General features: G+C 40.7%; 1 protein-coding gene across 1 annotated transcript in view; it reads left to right on the top strand.

Moving 5' to 3' along the window:
- PRKAR1B (protein kinase cAMP-dependent type I regulatory subunit beta) overlaps positions 1 to 21,837 on the top strand; it is a 127,119-nt gene that overhangs the window by 54,834 nt on the left and 50,448 nt on the right. Inside the window, exons 5-6 of the mRNA XM_054041070.1 lie at positions 10,404 to 10,465; positions 11,250 to 11,296. Of these exons, the coding sequence (XP_053897045.1) occupies positions 10,404 to 10,465; positions 11,250 to 11,296 (109 nt within the window). The remainder of the gene's footprint in view (positions 1 to 10,403; positions 10,466 to 11,249; positions 11,297 to 21,837) is intronic.

The following is a 21,837-nucleotide window of genomic DNA, read 5'->3' as shown; positions in this document are numbered from 1 at the left end:
TGAGGGATCATCTTTCAGGATAGGTTGTAGATCTTTGATGATGCGCTGGAGAGGTTTTAGTTGGGGGCTGAAGGTGACAGCAAGTGGTGTTATTTTCTTTGTTGGGCCTGTCTTGTAGGAGGTGACTTCTGGGTACTTGTCTGGCTCTGTCAATCTGTTTTTTCATTTCAGCAGGTGGGTATTGTAGTTTTAAGAATGCTTGATAGAGATCTTGTAGGTGCTTGTCGCTGTCTGAGGGATTGGAGCAAATGCGGTTGTATCTTAGAGCTTGGCTGTAGACAATGGATCGTGTGGTGTGTCCTGGATGGAAGCTGGAGGCATGTAGGTAAGTATAGCGGTCAGTAGGTTTCCGGTATAGGGTGGTATTTATGTGACCATCGCTTATTAGCACAGTAGTGTCCAGGAAATGGATCGATTGTGTGGATTGGTCTAGGCTGAGGTTGATGGTGGGATGGAAATTATTGAAATCATGGTGGAATTCCTCAAGGATGTGCAGGTGACCCATTCTTTTCCATGGGTCCAGATGATGAAGATGTCATCAATGTAGCGCAAGTAGAGTAGGGGCGTTAGGAGACGAGAGCTAAGGAAGCGTTGTTCTAAGTCAGCCATAAAAATGTTGGCATACTGTGGGGCCATGCGGGTACCCATAGCAGGGCCGCTGACTTGAAGGTATATATTGTCCCCAAATGTGAAATAGTTGTGGGTGAGGACAAAGTCATAAAGTTCAGCCACCAGGTTAGCTGTGACATTATCGGGGATACTGTTCCTGATAGCTTGTAGTCCATCTTTTTGTGGAATATTGGTGTAGAGGGCTTCTACATCCATAGTGGCCAGGATGGTGTTTTCTGGAAGATCACCGATGGATTGTAGTTTCCTCAGGAAGTCAGTGGTGTCTCGAAGATAGCTGGGAGTGCTGGTAGCGTAGGGCCTGAGGAGAGAGTCCACATAGCCAGACAATCCTGATGTTAGGGCGCCAGTGCCTGAGATGATGGGGCGTCCAGGATATCCAGGTTTATGGTCTTGGGTAGCAAATAGAATACCCCTGGTCAGGGTTCTAGGCATGTGTCTGTACAGATTTGTTCCTGTGCTTTGTCAGGGAGTTTTTTTAGCAGATGGTGTAGTTTCTTTAGGTAATCCTCAGTGGGATCAGAGGATAATGGCCTGTAGAATGTGGTGTTAGAGAGCTGTCTAGCAGCCTCTTGGTCATATTCCAATTTATTCATGATGACGACAGCACCTCCTTTGTCAGCCTTTTTGATTATGGTGTCAGAGTTGTTCCTGAGGCTGTAGATGGTGTTGTGTTCAGCATGGGTGAGGTTATGGGGCAAATGATGTTGCTTTTCCACAATTTCAGCCTCTGCACGTTGACGGAAGCAATCTATATTGAAGTCCAGTCTGTTGTTTCAACCATCCGGAGGAGTCCATGCAGAATCCTTTTTTTTTGTAGTGCTGGTATGGAGGATTCCGTGGGTTAGTATGCTGTTCAGAGGTATGTTGGAAATATTCTTTGAGTTGGAGACGTCGAAAGTAGGATTCTAGGTCACCGCAGAACTGTATCATGTTCATGGGTCTGGAGGGACAAAAGGAGAGGCCCCGAGATAGGACAGACGCTTCTGCTGGGCTAAGAGTATAGCTGGAAAGATTAACAATATTGTTGGGTGGGTTAAGGGAACTACTGTTGTGGCTGCTTGTGGCATGTAGCAGTTTAGATAGTTTAGTGTCCTTTTTCCTTTGTAGAGAGGCAAAGTTGGTGTTGTAAATGGCTTGTCTAGTTTTTGTAAAGTCTATCCATGAGGAAGTTTGTGTGGAAGGTTTTTTTTTTATGAGCGTATCCAGTTTTGAGAGCTCAGTCTTAATCTTTCCCTGTTTGCTGTATAGGATGCTGATCAGGAGGTTTCACAGTTTCTTTGGGTATGTCTACACCCAGCCGCTAGTTTGGCGGCTGGCAATCGAAGTTCTGGGTTCGACTTATCGCATCTTGTCTGGACGCGATAAGTCGAACCCGGAAGTGCTCGCCGTCGACTGCGGTACTCCAGTTAGACGAGAGGAGTACCGCGGAGTCGACGGGGGAGCCTGCCTGCCGCGTGTGGACCAAGATCGAACTAAGGTACTTCGAACTTCAGCTACGTTATTCACGTAGCTGAAGTTGCGTACCTTAGTTCGATTTGGGGGGTGAGTGTAGACCAAGCCTTAGAGTATGTGTGACACAGTCTCTCAGCATAGTCTGTGTGATATGTAGATTGTAATGGATTTTTTACCTTTAGTCCTTTTGGTATGATGTCCATCTGTTTGCATTTGGAAAGGAAGATGATGTCTGTCTGTATCTGCATGAGTTTTTTCATGAAGTTGGTGGATTTCCACTCCATACAGCTAAATGCAGTGCCTTGCATAATGACAGGTTTCAGAGTAGCAGCCGTGTTAGTCTGTATCCGCATATCCTGAACAATAAGTACAAAGCTAATGCACATAGTACAGTATTTGTTTGTGTGTAAATTGTAATTTATTTAAATAGTTATTTAAAATAATGTGCAAGGTTCCTATTACTTTCTTAACATGTAGGATATTTAGCCCATGCAACTGGCTAGTAGTGCATTTTGTACTTAATATTAAATTGAAAAACTTTGGGAATATTTGAAATCCCAACATACTCTAAAATATTTTCAAAGAATTCCAAGCACAGTAACAAAATGAAACTGGCAAATCGCAAATGACCATCTTCAGATATGTCACTTATAAAGAGTGTTAGCCTACCATCTGAGTATTGAACTATATCTGATTGGCTGAGGGGTGAAAACATTATATAGTAACTCTTCATACTTAGTTGGAATAGTCCAGAAGAGGGAGCTTGGAATTAAAGAGTAAGTATGCTTAAAAGTACATGAAGAATAAGATGCTTAAATATGGTAACTTTTTATGGTTGCCATTTACCGTTGGTGGAACCTTGTTTTATATTAAATAAATTTAAAAAAGATTTGCTTTTAGGATGCTATAATGTTTTTATATTGCTGTTCCATCATAGTTTTAAAGCAATTTTCTATTAGAGATTCATTCTAAATATTTTGCTTTTATTACACTAGCAAGCATCGTTTCTAAGCGTGTTTGATAAAGAAACAAGGAAAGTAGTAAACGCATGATGATGGTTAGATCATAAAAAAACAAATCCCATATACTCATATACAGCGCATAGGACTATATTTATCTTTGGTTGACTCAAATCTATTGACCTCATTCTAGTTACACTAGAGATGAATTTGGCCTACTTTGCCTAAACTATATGATTTTTCATTCCGATAACATGTCCCCGGGATACTTATAGAATGCCGATGCATACCAACATTGGCTTTGACTTTGTTACAATGTCCTTCTGTGCATCTAATAAAAATGTATTTGGAGCCTTCTCTAAATAAAAGATCCAGTACTGTATGCCTGCAGCCAAAATGAAGCTCTAGTGCATTCTTACAGTATATAACCTCCATCTCTAAAGTGTGGTCACTCTTTATCTGACCTATCAGTTCTCATCCTCAAAGGAAACCTGCACAACACTTTGGAAAGATGAGCCTGGGAGTTTAAATTCATAACTCTACTAGACACTAAAAATCATGGTCTTAATAAAGACACTGGATTTATGGCTTATTACAACAGTCTGTAAACTAACCCTCCCTTTTTGTCCTATGACTATATGGATGTTAACTAGCTAGTTAGGGTTGCCAACTCTCCAGGATTGTCCTGGAGAGTTGGAATTAAAGATTAATCTTGAATTAAAGATTATGTCAAATGATGAAACCTCCAGGAATGTGTCCAACCAAAATTGGCAACCCCAGGGCCACTTTACCTTAAATGATCCCTTAGAATACGTGCTAACTACTTATCTTAAACGATCTGTTGCATCTTGTATTTACTTGTGACAACTCTTAGGGTACGTCTATACTTACCTCCGGGTTCGGCGGTAAGCAATTGATCTTCTGGGATCGATTTATCGCATCTTGTCTAGACACAATAAATCGATCCCGGAAGTGCTCGCCATCGACACCGGTACTCCTGCTCCGCGAGAGGAGTACGCAGAGTTGATGGGGGAGCCTGCCTGCCACGTGTGGACCCGCGGTAAGTACCTTGTAGTTCGAACTAAGATACTTCGACTTCAACTACGTTATTCACGTAGCTGAAATTGCGTATCTTAGTTCGAACTGGGGGGTTAGTGTGGACCACCCCTTTGTACTTTTCCAGACCTGAAGAAGAGCTCTGTGTAGCTCAAAAGCTTATCTCTCTCACCAACAGAAATTGTGCCAATAAACGGTTTTACCTCACCCACCTTGTCTCTCTAATATCCTGAAACCGACATAGCTGCAGCACTGAACAGATCATAAAATATTAGGGTTGGAAGAGACCTCGGGAGGTCATCTAGTCCAACCCTCTGCTCAAAGCAGGACCGACACCAACTAAATCATCACAACAGATCAGCACAACACTGAAGCCTGAACAGATCAGCACAAGACTAAAATAAATGGCAGAAACTGGTGAATGCCTGTAAAATCTGAGGGTGCAAGAAGATAAACAAGAATAATTAAAGAATAGAATGAAGCCTTATATTTAGGTGGTTTGCTGCACAGGGCAGGAACCTTCACATTTTATTTGCTTGTAAAACACTGTCCAAGTCTGCACTGTATGAACATTAATGAGATGAGCTCAGAACTCTGTCTTACAAATGAAAAAATAAAATAAGACAAAAAACCTACTATAGTACTCGGATATAACAGAATAGGACTAAACAAAGAATTTGAAATGCAGGGTTCCCATGGAACATGTTTGCTCAACTCTTAGTACACCTCTACTTCGATATAATGCTGTCCTCGGGAGGCAAAAAATCTTACCGTGTTATAGGTGAAACCGTGTTATATCAAACTTGCTTTGATCCACCGGAGTGCGCAGCCCCACCCCTCCGGAACACTGCTTTACCACGTTATATCCAAATTTGTGTTATATCGGGTCGCGTTATATTGGGGTAGAGGTGTACATGAAAACAAGGAGGCTCAACACAACTGGGTAAGAAGTGATACTGGTTTTTACAAGTATTATGCTGAGCGAGTGTTGCAGAGTTTTTATGGAACTATGCCAGATCAGCTTAATATTTTTTCAGACCTACCCTCAACCATATTGATTTTTTGGTAACGTGATAAAGGAAGAGAAAGTATGTATAGCACACGCACACTGAATGTTTTCTGTTTGCCTGCACAATGAAATAATTCTGATTGAAGTCTGACAATACCTGAAGGCATAATAAGGGTTTTCCATTTGTGTCATGGATTCTCTACAATGTATACATTTGATCTATCTCCATCTTCCTTTTGTGTGATCTACTCACCATAGTAAGGGCTAACAACAAATCTGATTTTGAAACTGATAAATTTTGTTCCATAGTTTCCTTGTATAGCCATTGCCATGTCTGATTTTGAAATCCTGTTCTCTCACTTGGCTTTAACAAGCTTGTTCTCAATTGTCTATTGCCAGAATTGCGTTACCTACAGTAGACTTTGCTTTTTTTCCCCTTTCTCACTTTCTATGTTGATTCAAAATAACCTCATTGCAACAGCAAATGAGATTATTTATTTTTACCATTTTTTTTTCATTATATAGAAAATCTCTTAGGCCTTCCTGCCTACTGCCTTTCACCTTGTGTTGTGCGTTACACCTGGGCCGGCGGATGTGAAAGACTACCAAATCAAAATGGTGTAGTGTGTTATACCCACCTGGCATTCGCTGGGCCAAATTCTCTGCGGGTGTAAATGGGTGCAGCTCCAAAGACTTCAGTGGAATTTTGCTCAGTACAGCAGCAGTGAAATTGACCCACCTTGTACAGGTGTAAATACTTATATAAGGTGGAAGCCAACAGAGTAATCAGGCCCTTTGGTCTCAGATCTGACTTCAGTTGTTTGCAATCCTCTTGTATGCTTTATGGAAATCCTCGACATGTTAACACTTGCCGTGAGTCTTTGATATTTGCAACCCTTAAAAAAAATCCTTTAAATTTTGATATTCTGAGACAAGACAGATGGCATTTTTTGATGGAATAGATAGAGATTTCAGGTCTAAACATATTCCTCAGTTTCACCTTGTTGGACTAGTTAATAATCAAGTTTTATATTATGTGCAGCTCAGAATCTTTGCTTGTAATTTCATTTACTGTTTTAGATTATATTATCACAAAGTTACTAAAAATTAAATCTGCATAACCCTCTGTGGAGTTTATCATTGATGGCTGAGTCCTGCCAGTCTTTCCCTGAAGCCAATGGGAGCCTCAAGTACATAGAGTCCCATCTGCATCAGTGGTTCCATGCCAAAAACTGCCCCCAAAGCCTTTTGATTGGAGCACTGGTTTTGGCTCCAACTGCCATAGCAACGAGAACTCACCTTTTCAAGAGGTAGCCAGTAGAGACTGTGGAAGATCAACTGAATAGACCTAAAGCTTTTCCCCCTGGGGACAGGGGAGTAAAAGGCTGAGGAGAAGCAGTATTGACATTAGAGTTGAGTGAACTAAGAAGCTTTGAGGGAAATATTGTGTAGGGAGCTGAGGCAGCAGTGGTGGAGGAACCCTTCAGGTGTAGGTGCCTGGATGCAGAGGCACTGGGCATCCCTCTTCCCTCCCCCCATCTTAGGGGTTGTCCATAAATAACATAACACATTTTCTGGAGATTTTCAAGACCCACCGGCCCCTTGTAACTCTTTGTAACACTGAAACAAACATGCAAAATTAAGGACCCACCTACCTTCTAATGTGTTATGTAATTTATGGACAGCCTTATAACTCCAACCACCAATATCAGCAATTGAAAAACCCAAACATAACACGGCTGCTACTCTGAAACCCTACATCCTGATTCCATCACCTAAATAACACATTACAAAGGATACATTTAAAAACAAGTAATACCCCGTGTTAGCAATTCTCCCACACCACACACTGATACACAAAGGCATTGAGTAAAAATCTACCCCATGCACATTAACCATCTACTTCAGCATTCTGTACCATTCAAAAGCTTGGTTGGAGTCAGCATTTGGTGGAGAGGTGGTGAGTGGAGTCATGTGTGCTGTAGAAGCAGTAGATAGGGAAAGACTGTAATATGGAGAAGATGAAATCATGGTTCAGCAGTAGGTTTCAAAGTTTGGGTGAAGATTTAGCAAGTGATTTCCTAGCTTTTTATATCATTGTGTTACTGTGCTGCAGTGTATGCACTTAAACAACCACAGACTGTTTTTTTAATAAAAATTTTTGTTTGGAGGAATTTGTGTGTGTATGTTTAAATATATATAAATAATAGCAACTTGGAAACAAAAGTTCATATCCCCTCCACACATCTGTTACAATTCTACTACACAGGCAGGGCTGTTTATAACACTTCTATGTTTATGCCTTTCGTGGACAAAAGACTGTTGTGAACCATTCTAAAAATAACATGTACATTTTGTAGCAAAAAGAAGAAGGTCAAAATCTGGGCCTTGACCATATTATCTCTTTAGTGAGTGCCACTAGTTTTCCTTAGTCCATCTATTTTTTAAAACCGGCTTTGTTTCCTACACATCACTCCTACTCAGGTTTTCTAGCATGAAATTGTATATTGAACATGAAAATATATATTGATAGAAAATTAGTGTTGTATTTTCAGATGCCAGCTTGAACAGATCATGACCAAACTTTTTAACTTAAAAAAATAATTGGCATGCTCTCTCAGGGAAACTTTTCTTTTTATTTTAGTCTATTTTGTATGTTGTAAATCAAAATCAATAAATTATATCTATCGTTTCAACATCAATTCCATAGTAGCCTAAATTAAATCAAAGGTTAGTTTTGGTGCAATGAAGGTATGAGTTTGGTAGGTTATTAGGCCAAGATTTTCAGAAGGGCTTTGTGAGGTATTGTGTACCTCAATTTTGGGGGTCCCAACTTGAGATGTGTTAAAGGAGACTGATTTTCAGAGGGTGGATGTTCAGCATTTTCTGAAAATCAGGTCCATTTAATGTGTCTTAAATTGGGGATCCAAAAATTGAAACACTTAAAATCATAGTCATTTTTGAAAATGTCAGCCTTTCCATATACCTTAGGAACAACAGTTCCATGATGGACCAGAAATATAAATAACTATTTTCAGTGACATTCACATAATGGTTGATCACTTAAATTTGTCCATCAGTTATACCCACATATTGCTATCTGGAAATGCAAATCAATATCAACATTGGTTTTGTTGACTTTCTCGCTTGCTTGCTTGCTAACATTTACCCCACAATTATGTGTGTTTATAAAGTTTCTGTTAAAAAATCAAAGATTTGCTTTAGTAAAGAGAAGATCATGTTAAAATACACAATGTATTCCTGTATATTTAAGCAGGGCAGTATTAGTTTAGTAATGCTAAACAGTTATTTCTGAAAATCTAATTCATTACTTCTTTGACAATCTTTGTAGCAGTAGTTTTTAACCTAGGAGTTCGAAAACATTTTTGATAAAAGGAAGAGATGTTCAGAAATCTGATAAACCATTTTGGAGAAGGTTGCAGTACTATACATAATTTATCAGCCACTATTTGTATAGTCAGTTGTTAAGATATAAATAAAACACAACCTTCAAACAAGAGATTAAAAAGCTGACATAGTGCGTGGTTATTTCTCTGTATTTAGTCCAAAAATGGTTTCCAAATCTGTTCAGTCACATTTTCTTTTTGATTATTTGTGTCCACATTCTGATTTCTCCATTTAGTGGCATAATCTTTCAGGGCCTGATCCTCTGAAGCAAAAAGTGCCTTCAATTCTAGTGAGAGCTCTCCACATCTTGCAGAAGTGGGCTCTTAGATCTCTGCCTGGGCACACAGGAGGGGGTAACCCAGGGAGCCAGTTGACGCTCCGTGATCCCAACCTGGCCCCAGCATAAGACAGAGCTACTGAGAGTACACCACCTGTGGGCACATTGGGGAGCTCCGAGAGAGGCACAGTCCCTGCCAGTTCTCCCCTAGGTGTGGTGCAGTTCTGCATTGCCCCCTACACAGGACTGCATGCTAATCACACCATCTAGCTAGCAGTGGAAATGTACTGACTGCTCAGGAGGAAAGATATGCCCTGCTTGAGTAATGAGTGAACATTTCCTATAACTGCATCTGAGTGGACTGTGGAACTGTTGGACAGGAAATAAGCTCATAATGGGATTTTACAATGTGCATTTCCCATATAAGGGATTGAAATCCACCACAGGTTTGTTGCCGACTTCCTGGCTATTTTGATGAACCTTTTAAATTTCTTCATTGTTTTCACTTATTTGTGATTGAGAGGAATTTGCTCCATTTTATGGGCTAGACAGAGAGTGTATGTCTCACTCTGTGGGAGGGGCAGTAAGTTGATACACCACTCCAGGAGAAGCCAGTCACAATTCCTCCCCTATGCTGGTGGTGGGAAGTGGTTTCCTTCAGCCCTTTACACTGATGAATTGGTGGGGGGAATAGTGCAAGCTCTACCCAGTCCTTGCTCCCCATCCTCCACCTGTGTGGGGAGGGGAAGCAGTGGTTCCGTGGAGCCTGCTCTCTCTCCAACATGGGCAGGCAGCCTAAAGTGATTGTGGAGGGGGGGTTATGTCCCTTACTGCCCAGCCTGGACTTGTAAGGGCAAGTGACAAGCGTGCCTTATATGTTTAAAATCATGGTGCTGTGTAGAGTTCGGGAAAGATGAATTAGTGCAGTGCTCTTGTATTGCTTGAGTGTTTCCATAGCATTGGCCGAATTTTCGTCACACTAGTAACTCTGCTAAAGTCACTGAGCGTAACTAAAGTCAGAATTTGGCTTCATATATTTACCTCTGCACTGGAAGTATAATCCCTTGCCAGCTCTTATGCTGTCTTAATTTAGTCCTTTATATTTCCGAATGCATCCTGCTTTGTTCAATGGGCTTTGCTGGTAAAAATGGAGCCTCATTTTCAAAAGGTGCTGTGGTTCTATTTCGGGCTTCCAACCGCTTCCATTGTGACACACACTGGGCTGTTTTGAAAATCTGACCACTTTACGGTGCCTAAAAGGGAACTGAGGTCTTTTGAAAATTCTTAGAGAATAAAAAGCATGAGCTGACTAGTTTGTAGAATGCTTTAATTTAAGAATGGGTCTGTACACATAAATTTTGGAAGTTCTTTCAAAATAGCATGGGTGGGTTGAGTCACTGTCTGACTTAGTTTTAAACTATGGCTTCCACAGAACTAGCTTTTCTGGTGTTTTGCCAGCTGGGGACTCCATGTGCTGCTGCAATTAACCTTTTTCTTTTTTTTTTTTGCAAAATCTGTTAATGAAGGATTAACAAAGCAGAGTGACTTCAGTACTAGTGACTCAATAAGGAACAAGTTTGACTCAACAATGGATGTTTATTTTCTTTTATAGTGACATATTTGATGCCATGTTCCCCGTTATGCACATTGCCGGAGAAACAGTCATACAGCAGGGTAAATGTCCATACTTTTATCCTTATAAATTTGCTCAGATTGTGTAATTTATGCCACTCTTTCTGATGTTCAGAAAATTATAGGGCCAGAGATGTTACCATCTTTGCTCACAGGCAGCAGTATCTTATACCAGAAGTATCTAAGTATTTATTTATATTGTAAGCTCTTTGGAGCACGGGAATGTCTTATTCTGCAGAATCCGGCACCTAGCATAATGGTGTCCTGGTCCATGACTAAGGCTCTTAGGTGCTACCACAATCTAAATAAATAAAGATTATTCTAATAAAAAAGTATACACATTGATTTAAATGGGGGCTACTCACGGAGTAAAGTACTACTCAGCATGAATAAAGGGGGTGGACTCTGGCACAGGGTAATAAAAGGTGGAAAATATTTTCAGTGGTCGTTGAGAGTGCTCAGCACCTCACTATATTGTGTCCATAGTTACCAGACTTGGCAACTTACTTGCAAGCTTAGAGCAAGTCAAGCAGGACTTTAGTATCCTGAGGGTATTCAAAGTTTCTAATGTGTTTGCCTTCGTTTTAAATAAATCAAAATGGATAAACTGATACAACTGAGAAAAAAATATAAATAATCACTCTTGATATTTCTGTTTGTGAGCGAAACGAGGCATGGATGTTAAGGACATGATTTTCTCTTTAAATAATCAGCTCTGCAAACCTGTGCAAATATGTGTAGAATCAAATATGGGGATTGGAAATTATTTGTATAACCATCCACCAGACATTATGAAAACAATCATCATTTATATTTTTGCTTCCAGGTGACGAAGGAGACAACTTCTATGTAATTGATCAAGGAGAAGTGGATGTAAGTTTTAATTAACTTCCGATTTGGAGTTGCTTCCCCTTCTTATTTATTTTAATCAGACTGTTGCAATAGGATGCTCATTCTAAGTTTACATGGTAAAATTTCATGCTCATGATACTTGCTCATGCTCATGAAAGGGATCTGGGGGTCATAGTGGATCACAAGCTAAATATGAGTCAACAGTGTAACGCTGTTGCAAAAAAAAGCAAACATCATTCTGGGATGTATTAGTATTGTAAGCAAGACACAAGAAGTAATTCTTCCGCTCTACTCCGGGCTGATTAGGCCTCAACTGGAGTATTGTGTCCAGTTCTGGGTGCCACATTTCAGGAAAGATGTGGACAAACTGGCGAATGTCCAGAGAAAAGCAACAAAAATGACTAACGGTCTAGAAAACATGACCTATGAGGGAAGATTGAAAAAATTGGGTTTGTTTAGTCTGGAGAAGAGAAGACTGAGGGGGGACATGATAACAGTTTTCAAGTACATAAAAGGTTATTACAAGGAGGAGGGAGAAAAATTGTTTTTCTTAACCTCTGAGGATAGGACAAGAAGCAATGGGCTTAAATTGCAGCAAGGACAGTTTAGGTTGGACATCAGGAAAAACTTCCTAACTGTCAGAGTGGTTAAGCACTGGAATAAATTGCCTAGGAAGGTGGTGGAATCTCCATCATTGGGGATTTTTAAAAGCAGGTTGGACAAACACCTGTCACCGATGGTCTAGATAATACTTAGTCTTGCCTTGAGTGCAGGGGACTGGACTAGATGACCTCTTGAGGTCCCTTCCAGTTCTATGATTCTACTTGCCTAGGGCCTGATCCAGCAATGTTCTGTGACTCTACACTCCTGTTGAACTGAGGGAGCTCAGCATTTCACAGGATTGGTCACCTTGTTAGATTTTGTTGCATTAGGTCTTTTATGTATATTATAAGTGGTATATTTTACAGCCACATTTATTTGTCCATTCAAAGCAGTATAATATGGTATCATAATCAAGCAAATTACTTTATCTTTAGAACCCTAACCACACCTGTAAGTGTGCTGCCTTCAGTGGAGCAGGCCACCATGACGGAATGCACCTGAGGGGCCATATGAAACATAAAGAAAAGATTTTCTTTAATCACTTATCTGAGCTCATGTGCATTTCTTTTCAAATCAAGGGAGAGCCCCAGGCTGCTAGTTTCAATTTTGAAACCTTAATTTGCTTTTTAAACTAGATCTGAATAACCAAGCAATGCATTGTATTGATAAAGCAAGGATTCCTAAAAAGTATAAATTAAGTTCTTAAATCACAAAATGCCCATCAGAGTTTGCAATGGTTTTGTCAGGAAGTGTTTGAAAGGAAGCTACCCTCTGAATCTGGTTTCCAGTTCTAATCTGTACATGTCTGATCAACTTCACCTTAAGGAGTGGTATGAAATCAACCCCCTTTGCAGCTTTCATTTGGTACAGTCTTCTCATCTCATTGAATTCTCTGGAAGCCACGTCTTACATATCAACAGTTGTTAGATAGGACAGGCTGGCTCATTAGCAGTGTTGCTATGCAGACTCCCAGATGAATTCTGTTTGGATTATTTAAAGAAGGCAGTGATTTATTTTGAATCCAGCCAGCAGGCATACAGTTATTTTAGTGAAAGTTTTTTTTTTTTTTTTTAGAGGTTTGTTTGTGTCAGGGGACCATCTAATTGGTATTGTTGGGAATCGAGAAACCTCACACTCTGCCTCTGGAAGTTACTCCTCAGGAAATCCGTGTGACTCATTGTTCCTATCAAGCGGGGTAGCGTGCCTCAATAGCAAACATTGCCACATCGGCAGTGCCAGAAAATAACAAGTGCAGTATTTATAGTGTGTGGTAAAAATTACTTTTAAAAATTCATTTAGGGCCTGATCCAAAACTCACTGACTTCATGATGATATGCAGAAAATAGACAGATATTGGAATCTTACCGTAGTCCTCCTTAAAAGTACCGTGCCCGCCTTTGGAAGTTTTAGGGAATAGTTAGCTGCATTTTCTGTCACTGAAGATGGTGTCTTAGTCCCCGTCCTCCCACTACCTCCCGTGATCCCCCACCTTAGCAGCTCTTTTACACAACATTAAGCAAATTCTTACTGAGAGAATGACATCTTTTCATACATAATCCTGACTATAGGTAGTCCAAGGAGGGACCTAAATGCAAAGATTGTTTTGACTGAATATTGAGTACATGAAGGCCTGATTTAAAGTAACCTCCATGTGCAGGTACCAGATGGTTTTATGGGCAGTTACAGCTTCTGGGGAGGTGTACAATTTTCAAAAGCAATTTAGTGGCTTAGGAGCTGTGAGGGGGTGTTCTCCTCACACCACCCCTGAAGGGGGATACGGTGGCTCAGAAGGGGCTAATTAACCCATAGGCTGCATCTGGAGAGAGACTTAAGCTTGAGGACAAGGGAAGTGTGAAGACCCATAGTAGGAAAAGGACAGGAAAAAAGGGACTATGCAGCCACCGTGTATGGGGGCCTTCTTTGCAGAGGGCAGATATACTCTCCTGAGCTGGTCCCCAGATTTAAACACGCCCCCTGAAGGGGACCGACAGGCAACAGAGAGGAATCCAAACCAGGGGTGCTGGAACTAGGGGTACTGGGGGTACTGCTGCACCCCATGGCTTGAAGTGGTTTCCATCATATACAGAGTTTATGGTTTGGTTCAATGGCTCTCAGCACCCCCACTATGCAAATTGTTCCAGCACCCCTGATCCGAGCCCTACTTTCGCAGGCCCTGGAGAACCAGTGAAGATAATGGGAGGCGCAGATATACCTACAGGGTTATTTGATGAAGTTAGCTGAACAGCAGCAATATTTACTTAAAATTCTCCAGGAAGCGAGCAGGGGCCAAAGGGGCAGAGAATGGAAAAGAGGTTCCGGGCCAGGAGGTCAGAAGCCCGGCCACGGTAGTGCTATGTCTGTGATCAGAAGGGATACATTAAAAGTGGATGTGCCTCCGGGGATGGAGACGAGAAGCCCTACCCTGAAGGCAGGAAGACAGGAAAGCCCTGAGGCATCCCACTTGTTGAGAGAGAAGAAAAGGGCTTGTGCTTGTTTTTCCTTTGGGGAATTAGGGAGTTGCCCTGACAAAGAGCAGAACCACGGCCGAGGGAAGGGCAGGGTCCTGACTAAGGGCTGGAAGAAAGGGTTAATAGACTTCAGTTTGTGCAACTGTCATAGAGAAAGCTGAAGGGGCAGTGATGATAGAGGGTGAGAAAGAACTGGAGGAGAGAAAGGCACCTGCAAAGACTCACCTGAAGGAGGTGAGGTAGACAGTGAGACCAGTCAGCATACAGTGGGAACTCAGGTGCTCAGGGAGAGGGTTTTGAAGGTGTCTGCAGAGCAAGAGAAGAGGCTACAAGAGAAATTGATAGCCACGGAGCAGACTTTACAAGTAGCTGTACAAGACCTACAGTTCCAGAGGGAAAAGTACCAGCAGAAGGGCAAACTGCTTCTCTGAGCAGGTGAACTAGAGCAGGAGTGGGATGACCTGTGAGCCCAGCTTCGGCAGACGCGTAGGGTAGGAGGCATCCATACCCCGGAGGATTGCAATCTTGAGGGGGAGAGTATGTGATAGGGTGCTCAACCCACACCACCTTTGAAGTACTGGATGGGCTAATTAACCTTATAGACTGCACTTGCGGGGTGGAGGGACTTAGGCTGGAGGACAAGCACTAATTGAAGATGGAACCCACCTTGGCAGGAGTAGGCAGGGCTTTTATAAAGCCAGGAAGGGAGAGTAGAAAAGGGTGGCAGTGTGAAAGTCTGCAGTCACTCTCCGGGCACAGTGAGGAGAGCAGGAAACTGGGCGGAGCGGAAGCCCTGGGATCCTCATCCTGAGGGAAGGGTTTACCCAGAGAGGTGGTAGAGAAGGAGGCCTGCAGAGGGCAGCGTAGGAAGAAGACCAGGGAAGCGGCAGCAAGGCTTGAGACAGTGCTGACCTTGGCTGCTCATTGTAAGATCCTTGGACTGGAACTTGGAATAGTGGTTGGGTCTGGGTTCCCCTACCAGCTGTGGGGAAAGTAGCACAGTCTTGAATGGAAAGATTGCCTGGAATGGCACCTGATCAGCTAGTCTGGTGAGACTTTGATACCCTGGAAGGGGAAAACTGTACAGTGACGTGGCTGGAGGGCCACAGCGTGAACTGAGAGTAAGGAAGTCAGAGCTAATCCCCAGACCCAGCCACAAGGAGGTGCCTCAGCAGTGAGTGAACCTCGTTACAGGGGCGTAAATACCATTGAAACTCAAAGAGACTTAAGCTCCTGAGTGCCTAAGTCTCTTTTGAAAATGGGACTTAGGCTCCTATGCCTCTTACACACTTTTGAAAATTTTACCCCAGACCTAAAGCCCAACAAAATACATCAATACATGTCTAACTTTAACCATGTGAGTGGTGTTGGCCTAACAGCTTTCAGTGTTCCCGTGGTCTGCACAGCACAGATAAGTGCGTGACCCCAAGATGGTGGATCCATGGAGCAATATATTCTGAGAATGTCAATGACTGATATGGAACCTGATTTGCTGTACAAATGCAAAGATACACGGTAATGGTACTTGCAATTGCTATCATTAAAAATATCAGATGCTATCTGCAAAAATATCATGCAGTTTTTTGAGGAAGAAACTCTTTAGATCACAGGCAGTATATGGTTAGAGTTATAGGAATATGTACTCCAATTAGTAAGTACAAGAGTTATGATGAATCCCCTTACGGATAATTTTGCAAATCGATGAAGAACAAAATAAAAGGACAGTCTAACACTATGTCTGACCATCTCTACATATGCGGGATAGGGTGACCAGACAGCAAATGTGAAAAATCGGGACAGGAAGGGGTAATAGGAGCCTATATAAGAAAAAGACCCAAATATCGGGACTGTCTCTATAAAATCGAGACATCTGGTTACCCTAATGCGGGAGGATAAATGAGAAACATTAAATACAAATAACTTAATGTTATATGTCCATAACTTTTCTGTCTATGGTCACAGTGGGCGACAGAATAAAATCAAATGCAACACCACATAGTTTACAGGAGCAGTGGGCCAAAGGGATTGTCAGAGGAGAAACTTTCTTTTCTAATATGTGAGTTTTTGTATTATCTTCCCTTTGGCAAGGATGGCGACTTACAAGTATACACCTCTACCCCAATATAACGCTGTCCTCGGGAGCCAAAAAATCTTACCGCGTTATAGGTGAAACTGGGATTGGGAGACAGGGCATGGCTCACTTGATGATAACCTGTCTGTTCATTTCAGAGGACAGGATACTGGGCTTGGTCTGACCCAGTATGGTCGTTCTTATGTTCTTAAGAGCCTATACAGCACCGGTGTCTTACTGTGGATCATTATTTCAAGATAATTTACTGTGAGCTAGATTGTGGCCTGGCTTGTATGTCCACACAAGATAGTAAAGGGGGTAGAAGGCACCACTGAGCTACATGTAGTGCCACTCACAATGCAGGAGGGGAAACACAAAAGGCTGGAGCCTTGGCTTTGCCTCCAATGCATGAGGCATCATATCTGTACCAGGTACAAACCTGGCATGGTGTACTCCTTCAACCAGAGCAGCAGGGAGACTGGGAGAGAGATTGTGACTCAATAGGTCATAGTCAGAATCTCACTATTGGGCTTCTGCACGGGTAGCACATATTGCCACTGTCTCAGGGAAGTTTGTTAACTCATGGTCTAGCCCTGTATGACGAATAACTTTCTGCTAGCTAGATTATGGCTTGAGGCTTTAAGTCTCAGAGGTCATCTGTCTACTGGAAGCTCTACTACTTGGAAAAATGTGGATGTATGCCAAAAATGTATCTAGTGAGGTTTATATTATGGTTTCCAGTAAAGATGTTGAAAGTACCTGCTAAAATATGTGTTTCTTGCAGAAATCTCTAATCCATATTTCTAAATATAAAACTGTCCTCCTGTTTATTATTTTAATCTTATAACCTCACATTTTGCTTAAAAACCACCATCAACTATCCTTTTAAAATATATTTTTTAAAACAACAACTTCCTATTGTATTTAATACGGTTGTAACTCTTTATGCAATCATTTTCGGGTGTTTTCTTCTTGTAAAACAACAGCCAAATGCACTATGGTGAAAAACCAAGTAAAAACGTGCCAGTTGTCCAGATAACTAAATAGTATTTGTGCTTAAATAATTTGAATATTTATCGTATTCAGGGTATTTCCTACAGCACTATATAATAGACAAGTACAAAGAAATATTGTAGACACTAAGGTAATCTTATCTGTTCATCTTGGGTAAAACTGGCAAGTTTACAAAGGCCACACCCACCCTTGTATGGAGAAATATAAAGATAAAACAAAGTGAAACAAACAAAAGTTACACGGCAGCTGGTCTATGAATATTGCTGGATCTTTAAGAGCTAGTTAGACTTAATACTAACCTATTGGTCAATGAGACCTAATGGTATTGCCTTTGCTGAAGAGCCTACCTACCCTTTTTTTCCTGTGTATTTAATTAAATGTATTCACGACAACTAGAATTCCTCAATCATTAACATTGCCCATGTTTCACTTCTTTGTATTTTCTAATGGATGATTTTTAAAAATCTAATAAGTACATTCTCTGGGTTACAATTTTCAAGATGCCACTTTGAGTTTTTGAGGATTTTAAAGATAGTTCCAAATTTTGATAGCATCGTGTGAGAAAGTCACCCACATGTATAAAAACGTCATGTTTAAGACTCATGTAGATTTCCAAGAAGAAATGAGCCTCATTTCTATTTTGGGAACAGAAATATTTGGACCTGCTGTATCCAGACAAGACACAGAGCTGAAGTCATTGCGTAACATAATGGGATGCTGGAAGTTGCAATACCGGGATAATTTCAATACACAAATGTATTAAATGAGTGAGATTGCCTCCATAGGGTGTAGAAGGGCAGCAAGAAATGCAAATGGTTAATAAGAACGCAACAATATAAAACTGGGGACTGAAAAGCAGAAGTACATTCATTACTTCCCAGGTAAATGGGGGAGTTACTATTATTGGTAAGATTAAATCCTATTTTTATAAGTAACCTGAAGATGAACGATCTGGGGACTTCAACAGCTTAGTAAAGGGAAAGTGGGTGGGTCAGCTTTTGTGGCCTACATCATGTGGGAGGTCAGACTAGATGATCATAATGGTCCCTTCTGACCTTAAAGTCTATGAGTCTATGAAACGAAGATGTGCTCCTAGACCACTGAGCCTTGTGTGAATTGCTTCGATTTTTTCTCATGGTTAGTGCCTAATGCATATCACAGCCTGTGAGAAAAGGAATTGAAGAGTACAATATCACACAAGATTCCCCCCCCCCGCAACCTTCTATATAAAAAATAGAAAGTGAGCCCACTTGGGTAATTTTTCTTGCTAACAAAAATTGCAGTGTTCATACCAACAGAGATGAAAAACAATAGAAATCTAGAATGCCTTTGATCTCCAGAAAGTAGCAGGTTCTGGCAGCATGATTGCCCTTCATATTTGGGCATCTGCGGCTATGCATTCCTTTACAGCTACATGAAAGTAAAAAGTTCCCACTAGTGCAGCTGGGTCAGCTGTCCAAGTAACAACTCGGACTGTTTTGATTGTGTACTCTCTACACTGGTGAGGGTTCATAAATATATAAAATGTATAAGCCAGATCCTATGACCAGTATTTTTTTGGAGGGAGAGAAAGGGGATCTGACAAGCTGCTGCCATGCAACACATATTTCTTTCCCAAAATAGCCTCATCTTCACCTTTTCCTTCCTCTTTTTTTTTTTTAACTCCACCTAAAGAAAGGAATCTTAGTGGGGTTGAACTTTCAGCTAAAGGACAGAATGACAGTGTAATATATCATCAATTCACTTTATCATCATCATGAAGACAAAAGTTTATTGTTGACTTAGGGAGCATTCTGGAGAGTGTAGTACAATGGCTTTCCTCTTAAAGGACAATAGTTGTTCTTGTGTTGTTTTGTCTTCAGGAGATTGAAATTGGAAAATGGTGTTTTTATTGGGGAAGAGAGTGCTGGGCCCAGTGATCATGTCATCGGATCAAGATTTGGTTTCAGTTCAGAATGCTTTAAACCTGACACACTTAGTGGGGTTTGACCATTTTCATAAACTGTTTACAAATCATATGTCAGACATGTTTTGTGGAGTCTAGTCAAGTGGGATAGTAAAATTAAAGATGGCTTGGAGTGGATTAACTTCAGCCTTTTTTATTGCAGTGCAACTATTATAAATGTCAGTACTTCACTCACTCTACTTTGAGTTTCACCAGATTAATTTCCCCCTTTGGTTTGCCACTTATTGACTTAACAAGAATTTCCATGTTACATTTTTAAAATGTGGGTGCTGGAGAGAGCTCACTTCCCATTTATAGTTCAGATGCTGTAATTTCCGTCCTAAAGAAACACCCATCATGTTAGCAAGTCATCTTACCACACTTTTACGCAATAATAGAAATTCAGCTCAACAGCAAGACACCGTATACAAAATAACTTTCTGTCCTGAGTGTAAATTCAGGATGAGAGATCAGCTGACATTCAGGGCCTAACCCAAAACTCATTGAGTGGATTTTACTTTTGGATCAGACCCTCATTGAGGACGTAAGAGTTGCCTTATTGGAGCAGTGTCTACCTCTGCTGGTTGTCTATTCCTGATGCTTCACAATGAGAAGACACCTACCCACCATCTCTAAGAAAAATGCATCTGGCCAATTTTGCTATGTTTAAATATGGAAGGTGTTTTGTTTTTTAAGATTTACTTTCATTAGGTTACCAAACTTTATAGGCCCCTCATTTTATTCATCCACCTTTCCTGCTTTTGACACGTAGGGGTTCCAGGATTCACACTTCAACTAGACTTTGGACCTTTAAAAACTTTTTTGTGTGTAAGTTTCGCATCATGAGAAGAATTAACGATTGACCCAACATTCCATTTGGTTTTCCTTTCAAAGCCTATGTCACAGATCAAAAGAAACCCTGCTATTATTTAATGAGACATTCTCCCGTGGTAACGAAGAAATTCAGCTACAAATGACCTTCATGGCTTGCATTCATGGCTTGGTTACTGCCTGCCTATTTTGGTTTATTTTTTACCTTTTGCTTCTATCCCTTGATCTCCAGGATGCTCCTGGAATACAGAGACCCACAACACTGGCTCTTCAGCTATAGTTCAGCATTAGGGCTAATAGAAATCCCACGCAGGCCTTACATTCATACAAGGTCTCTGATCAGTTAAGCTGCCCCATGCCCTGAAGGTTTGTTCCAATTCCTATTGAAGTCAGTGGAAATGCCTCATTGGGAGCTGGATCAGGGCTTGAATGAGTATTGGGCAAAACAAACTGAGATTGATTTGGGCTTTAGCACAAGGGACATCTTTTCAGCATAAGAGTTAGATAGATTGATAGATAGATATACATACACACACACACACACAAAATATACTGAAATTTATTTTTATTTTTGGGAAAAGACCAAATATCCATATATTTTGCCCCATATTAGACACCTTATTTTTTTCATTCCTAAGTAATACAGGGTCTTAATTTATATTTAAAAAATTGCATGAATCCATTATTTGCAATAGGTTATGTGAAATTATTTTGGTTTTCTTTTTTCTTTTTTCCTGTTGGAGTACAGAATAATTGTATGGTTTTTTTATTACATTTTTTTTATAGAGCTGTTACAGCGCTAATGTTCAGTCTCATTGATTTCTATTGTTACTGCTCCATAATACATTAGGATATATTCTGCACTTGATATGTGCATGCAGTGTCTGCTGTTCTTTAAACTTCTTAACACATTAACAGCCTAAAAAGGATGCCCCTTATGTCAGTGTATAGTGATAAAACTACATGCATGCTGCAAAATACACAATCAATCCCATTCTCTGAATGCAATTTAATGCCTCAGAAGCTGTACTGTCAGTGGATAGCAGGAGGAATTCACCCTAGTGTAGGGACCCTGCCCACACCCTGTCTACTCAAGTGAAGGTCTTACATGATGCAGAGGAACTTAGGTAGGCCCTCCGTACTGGGTTGTATTTCACCCAGTAAAAATGTTGTGTGATAACTACACCAATCAATAATATTTTCTGATCTAAAATAGCTTTGGATCTGATCCATTTCATCAGCAGAATCATAATGGTAGTTTAATAAATTAATTATGGGTCCTGGAGACCCATAGAGCTGGTACATGAGTGGAAGGAAAAGGATAGTTATATTTACATGCTATCAAATCCAAAGTAGTCAGTAACCCACTAAGTCAATGGGAGACTTTGAAAACTATCCTTGGATAATTGATGAAGAGAATAAACTTAAAAAAGAAAAATCTCCCCTTTCAGAAGATGTTTTCCTTGTTTTGTTCTGTTTTTCAGTTCACAGCTATAGCGCTTCCCGACAAATCTCATTACAGTTTTTAACAAATCTCCTTCCTTTCAAGTTTGACAGTGTTAATAAAAAGCCAAAGTTGTGACAGTTCTGCTTGTCGATTCTCTGAGTGCTGAACACAAGGAAGGAAAAC

The sequence above is a fragment of the Malaclemys terrapin genome, chromosome 10, assembly GCF_027887155.1.
Source record: "Malaclemys terrapin pileata isolate rMalTer1 chromosome 10, rMalTer1.hap1, whole genome shotgun sequence".
Taxonomy (NCBI): domain Eukaryota; kingdom Metazoa; phylum Chordata; order Testudines; family Emydidae; genus Malaclemys; species Malaclemys terrapin.
The sequence above is the reverse complement of the archived record's forward strand: the minus strand, read 5'-3'. Positions and strand labels throughout refer to the sequence as shown.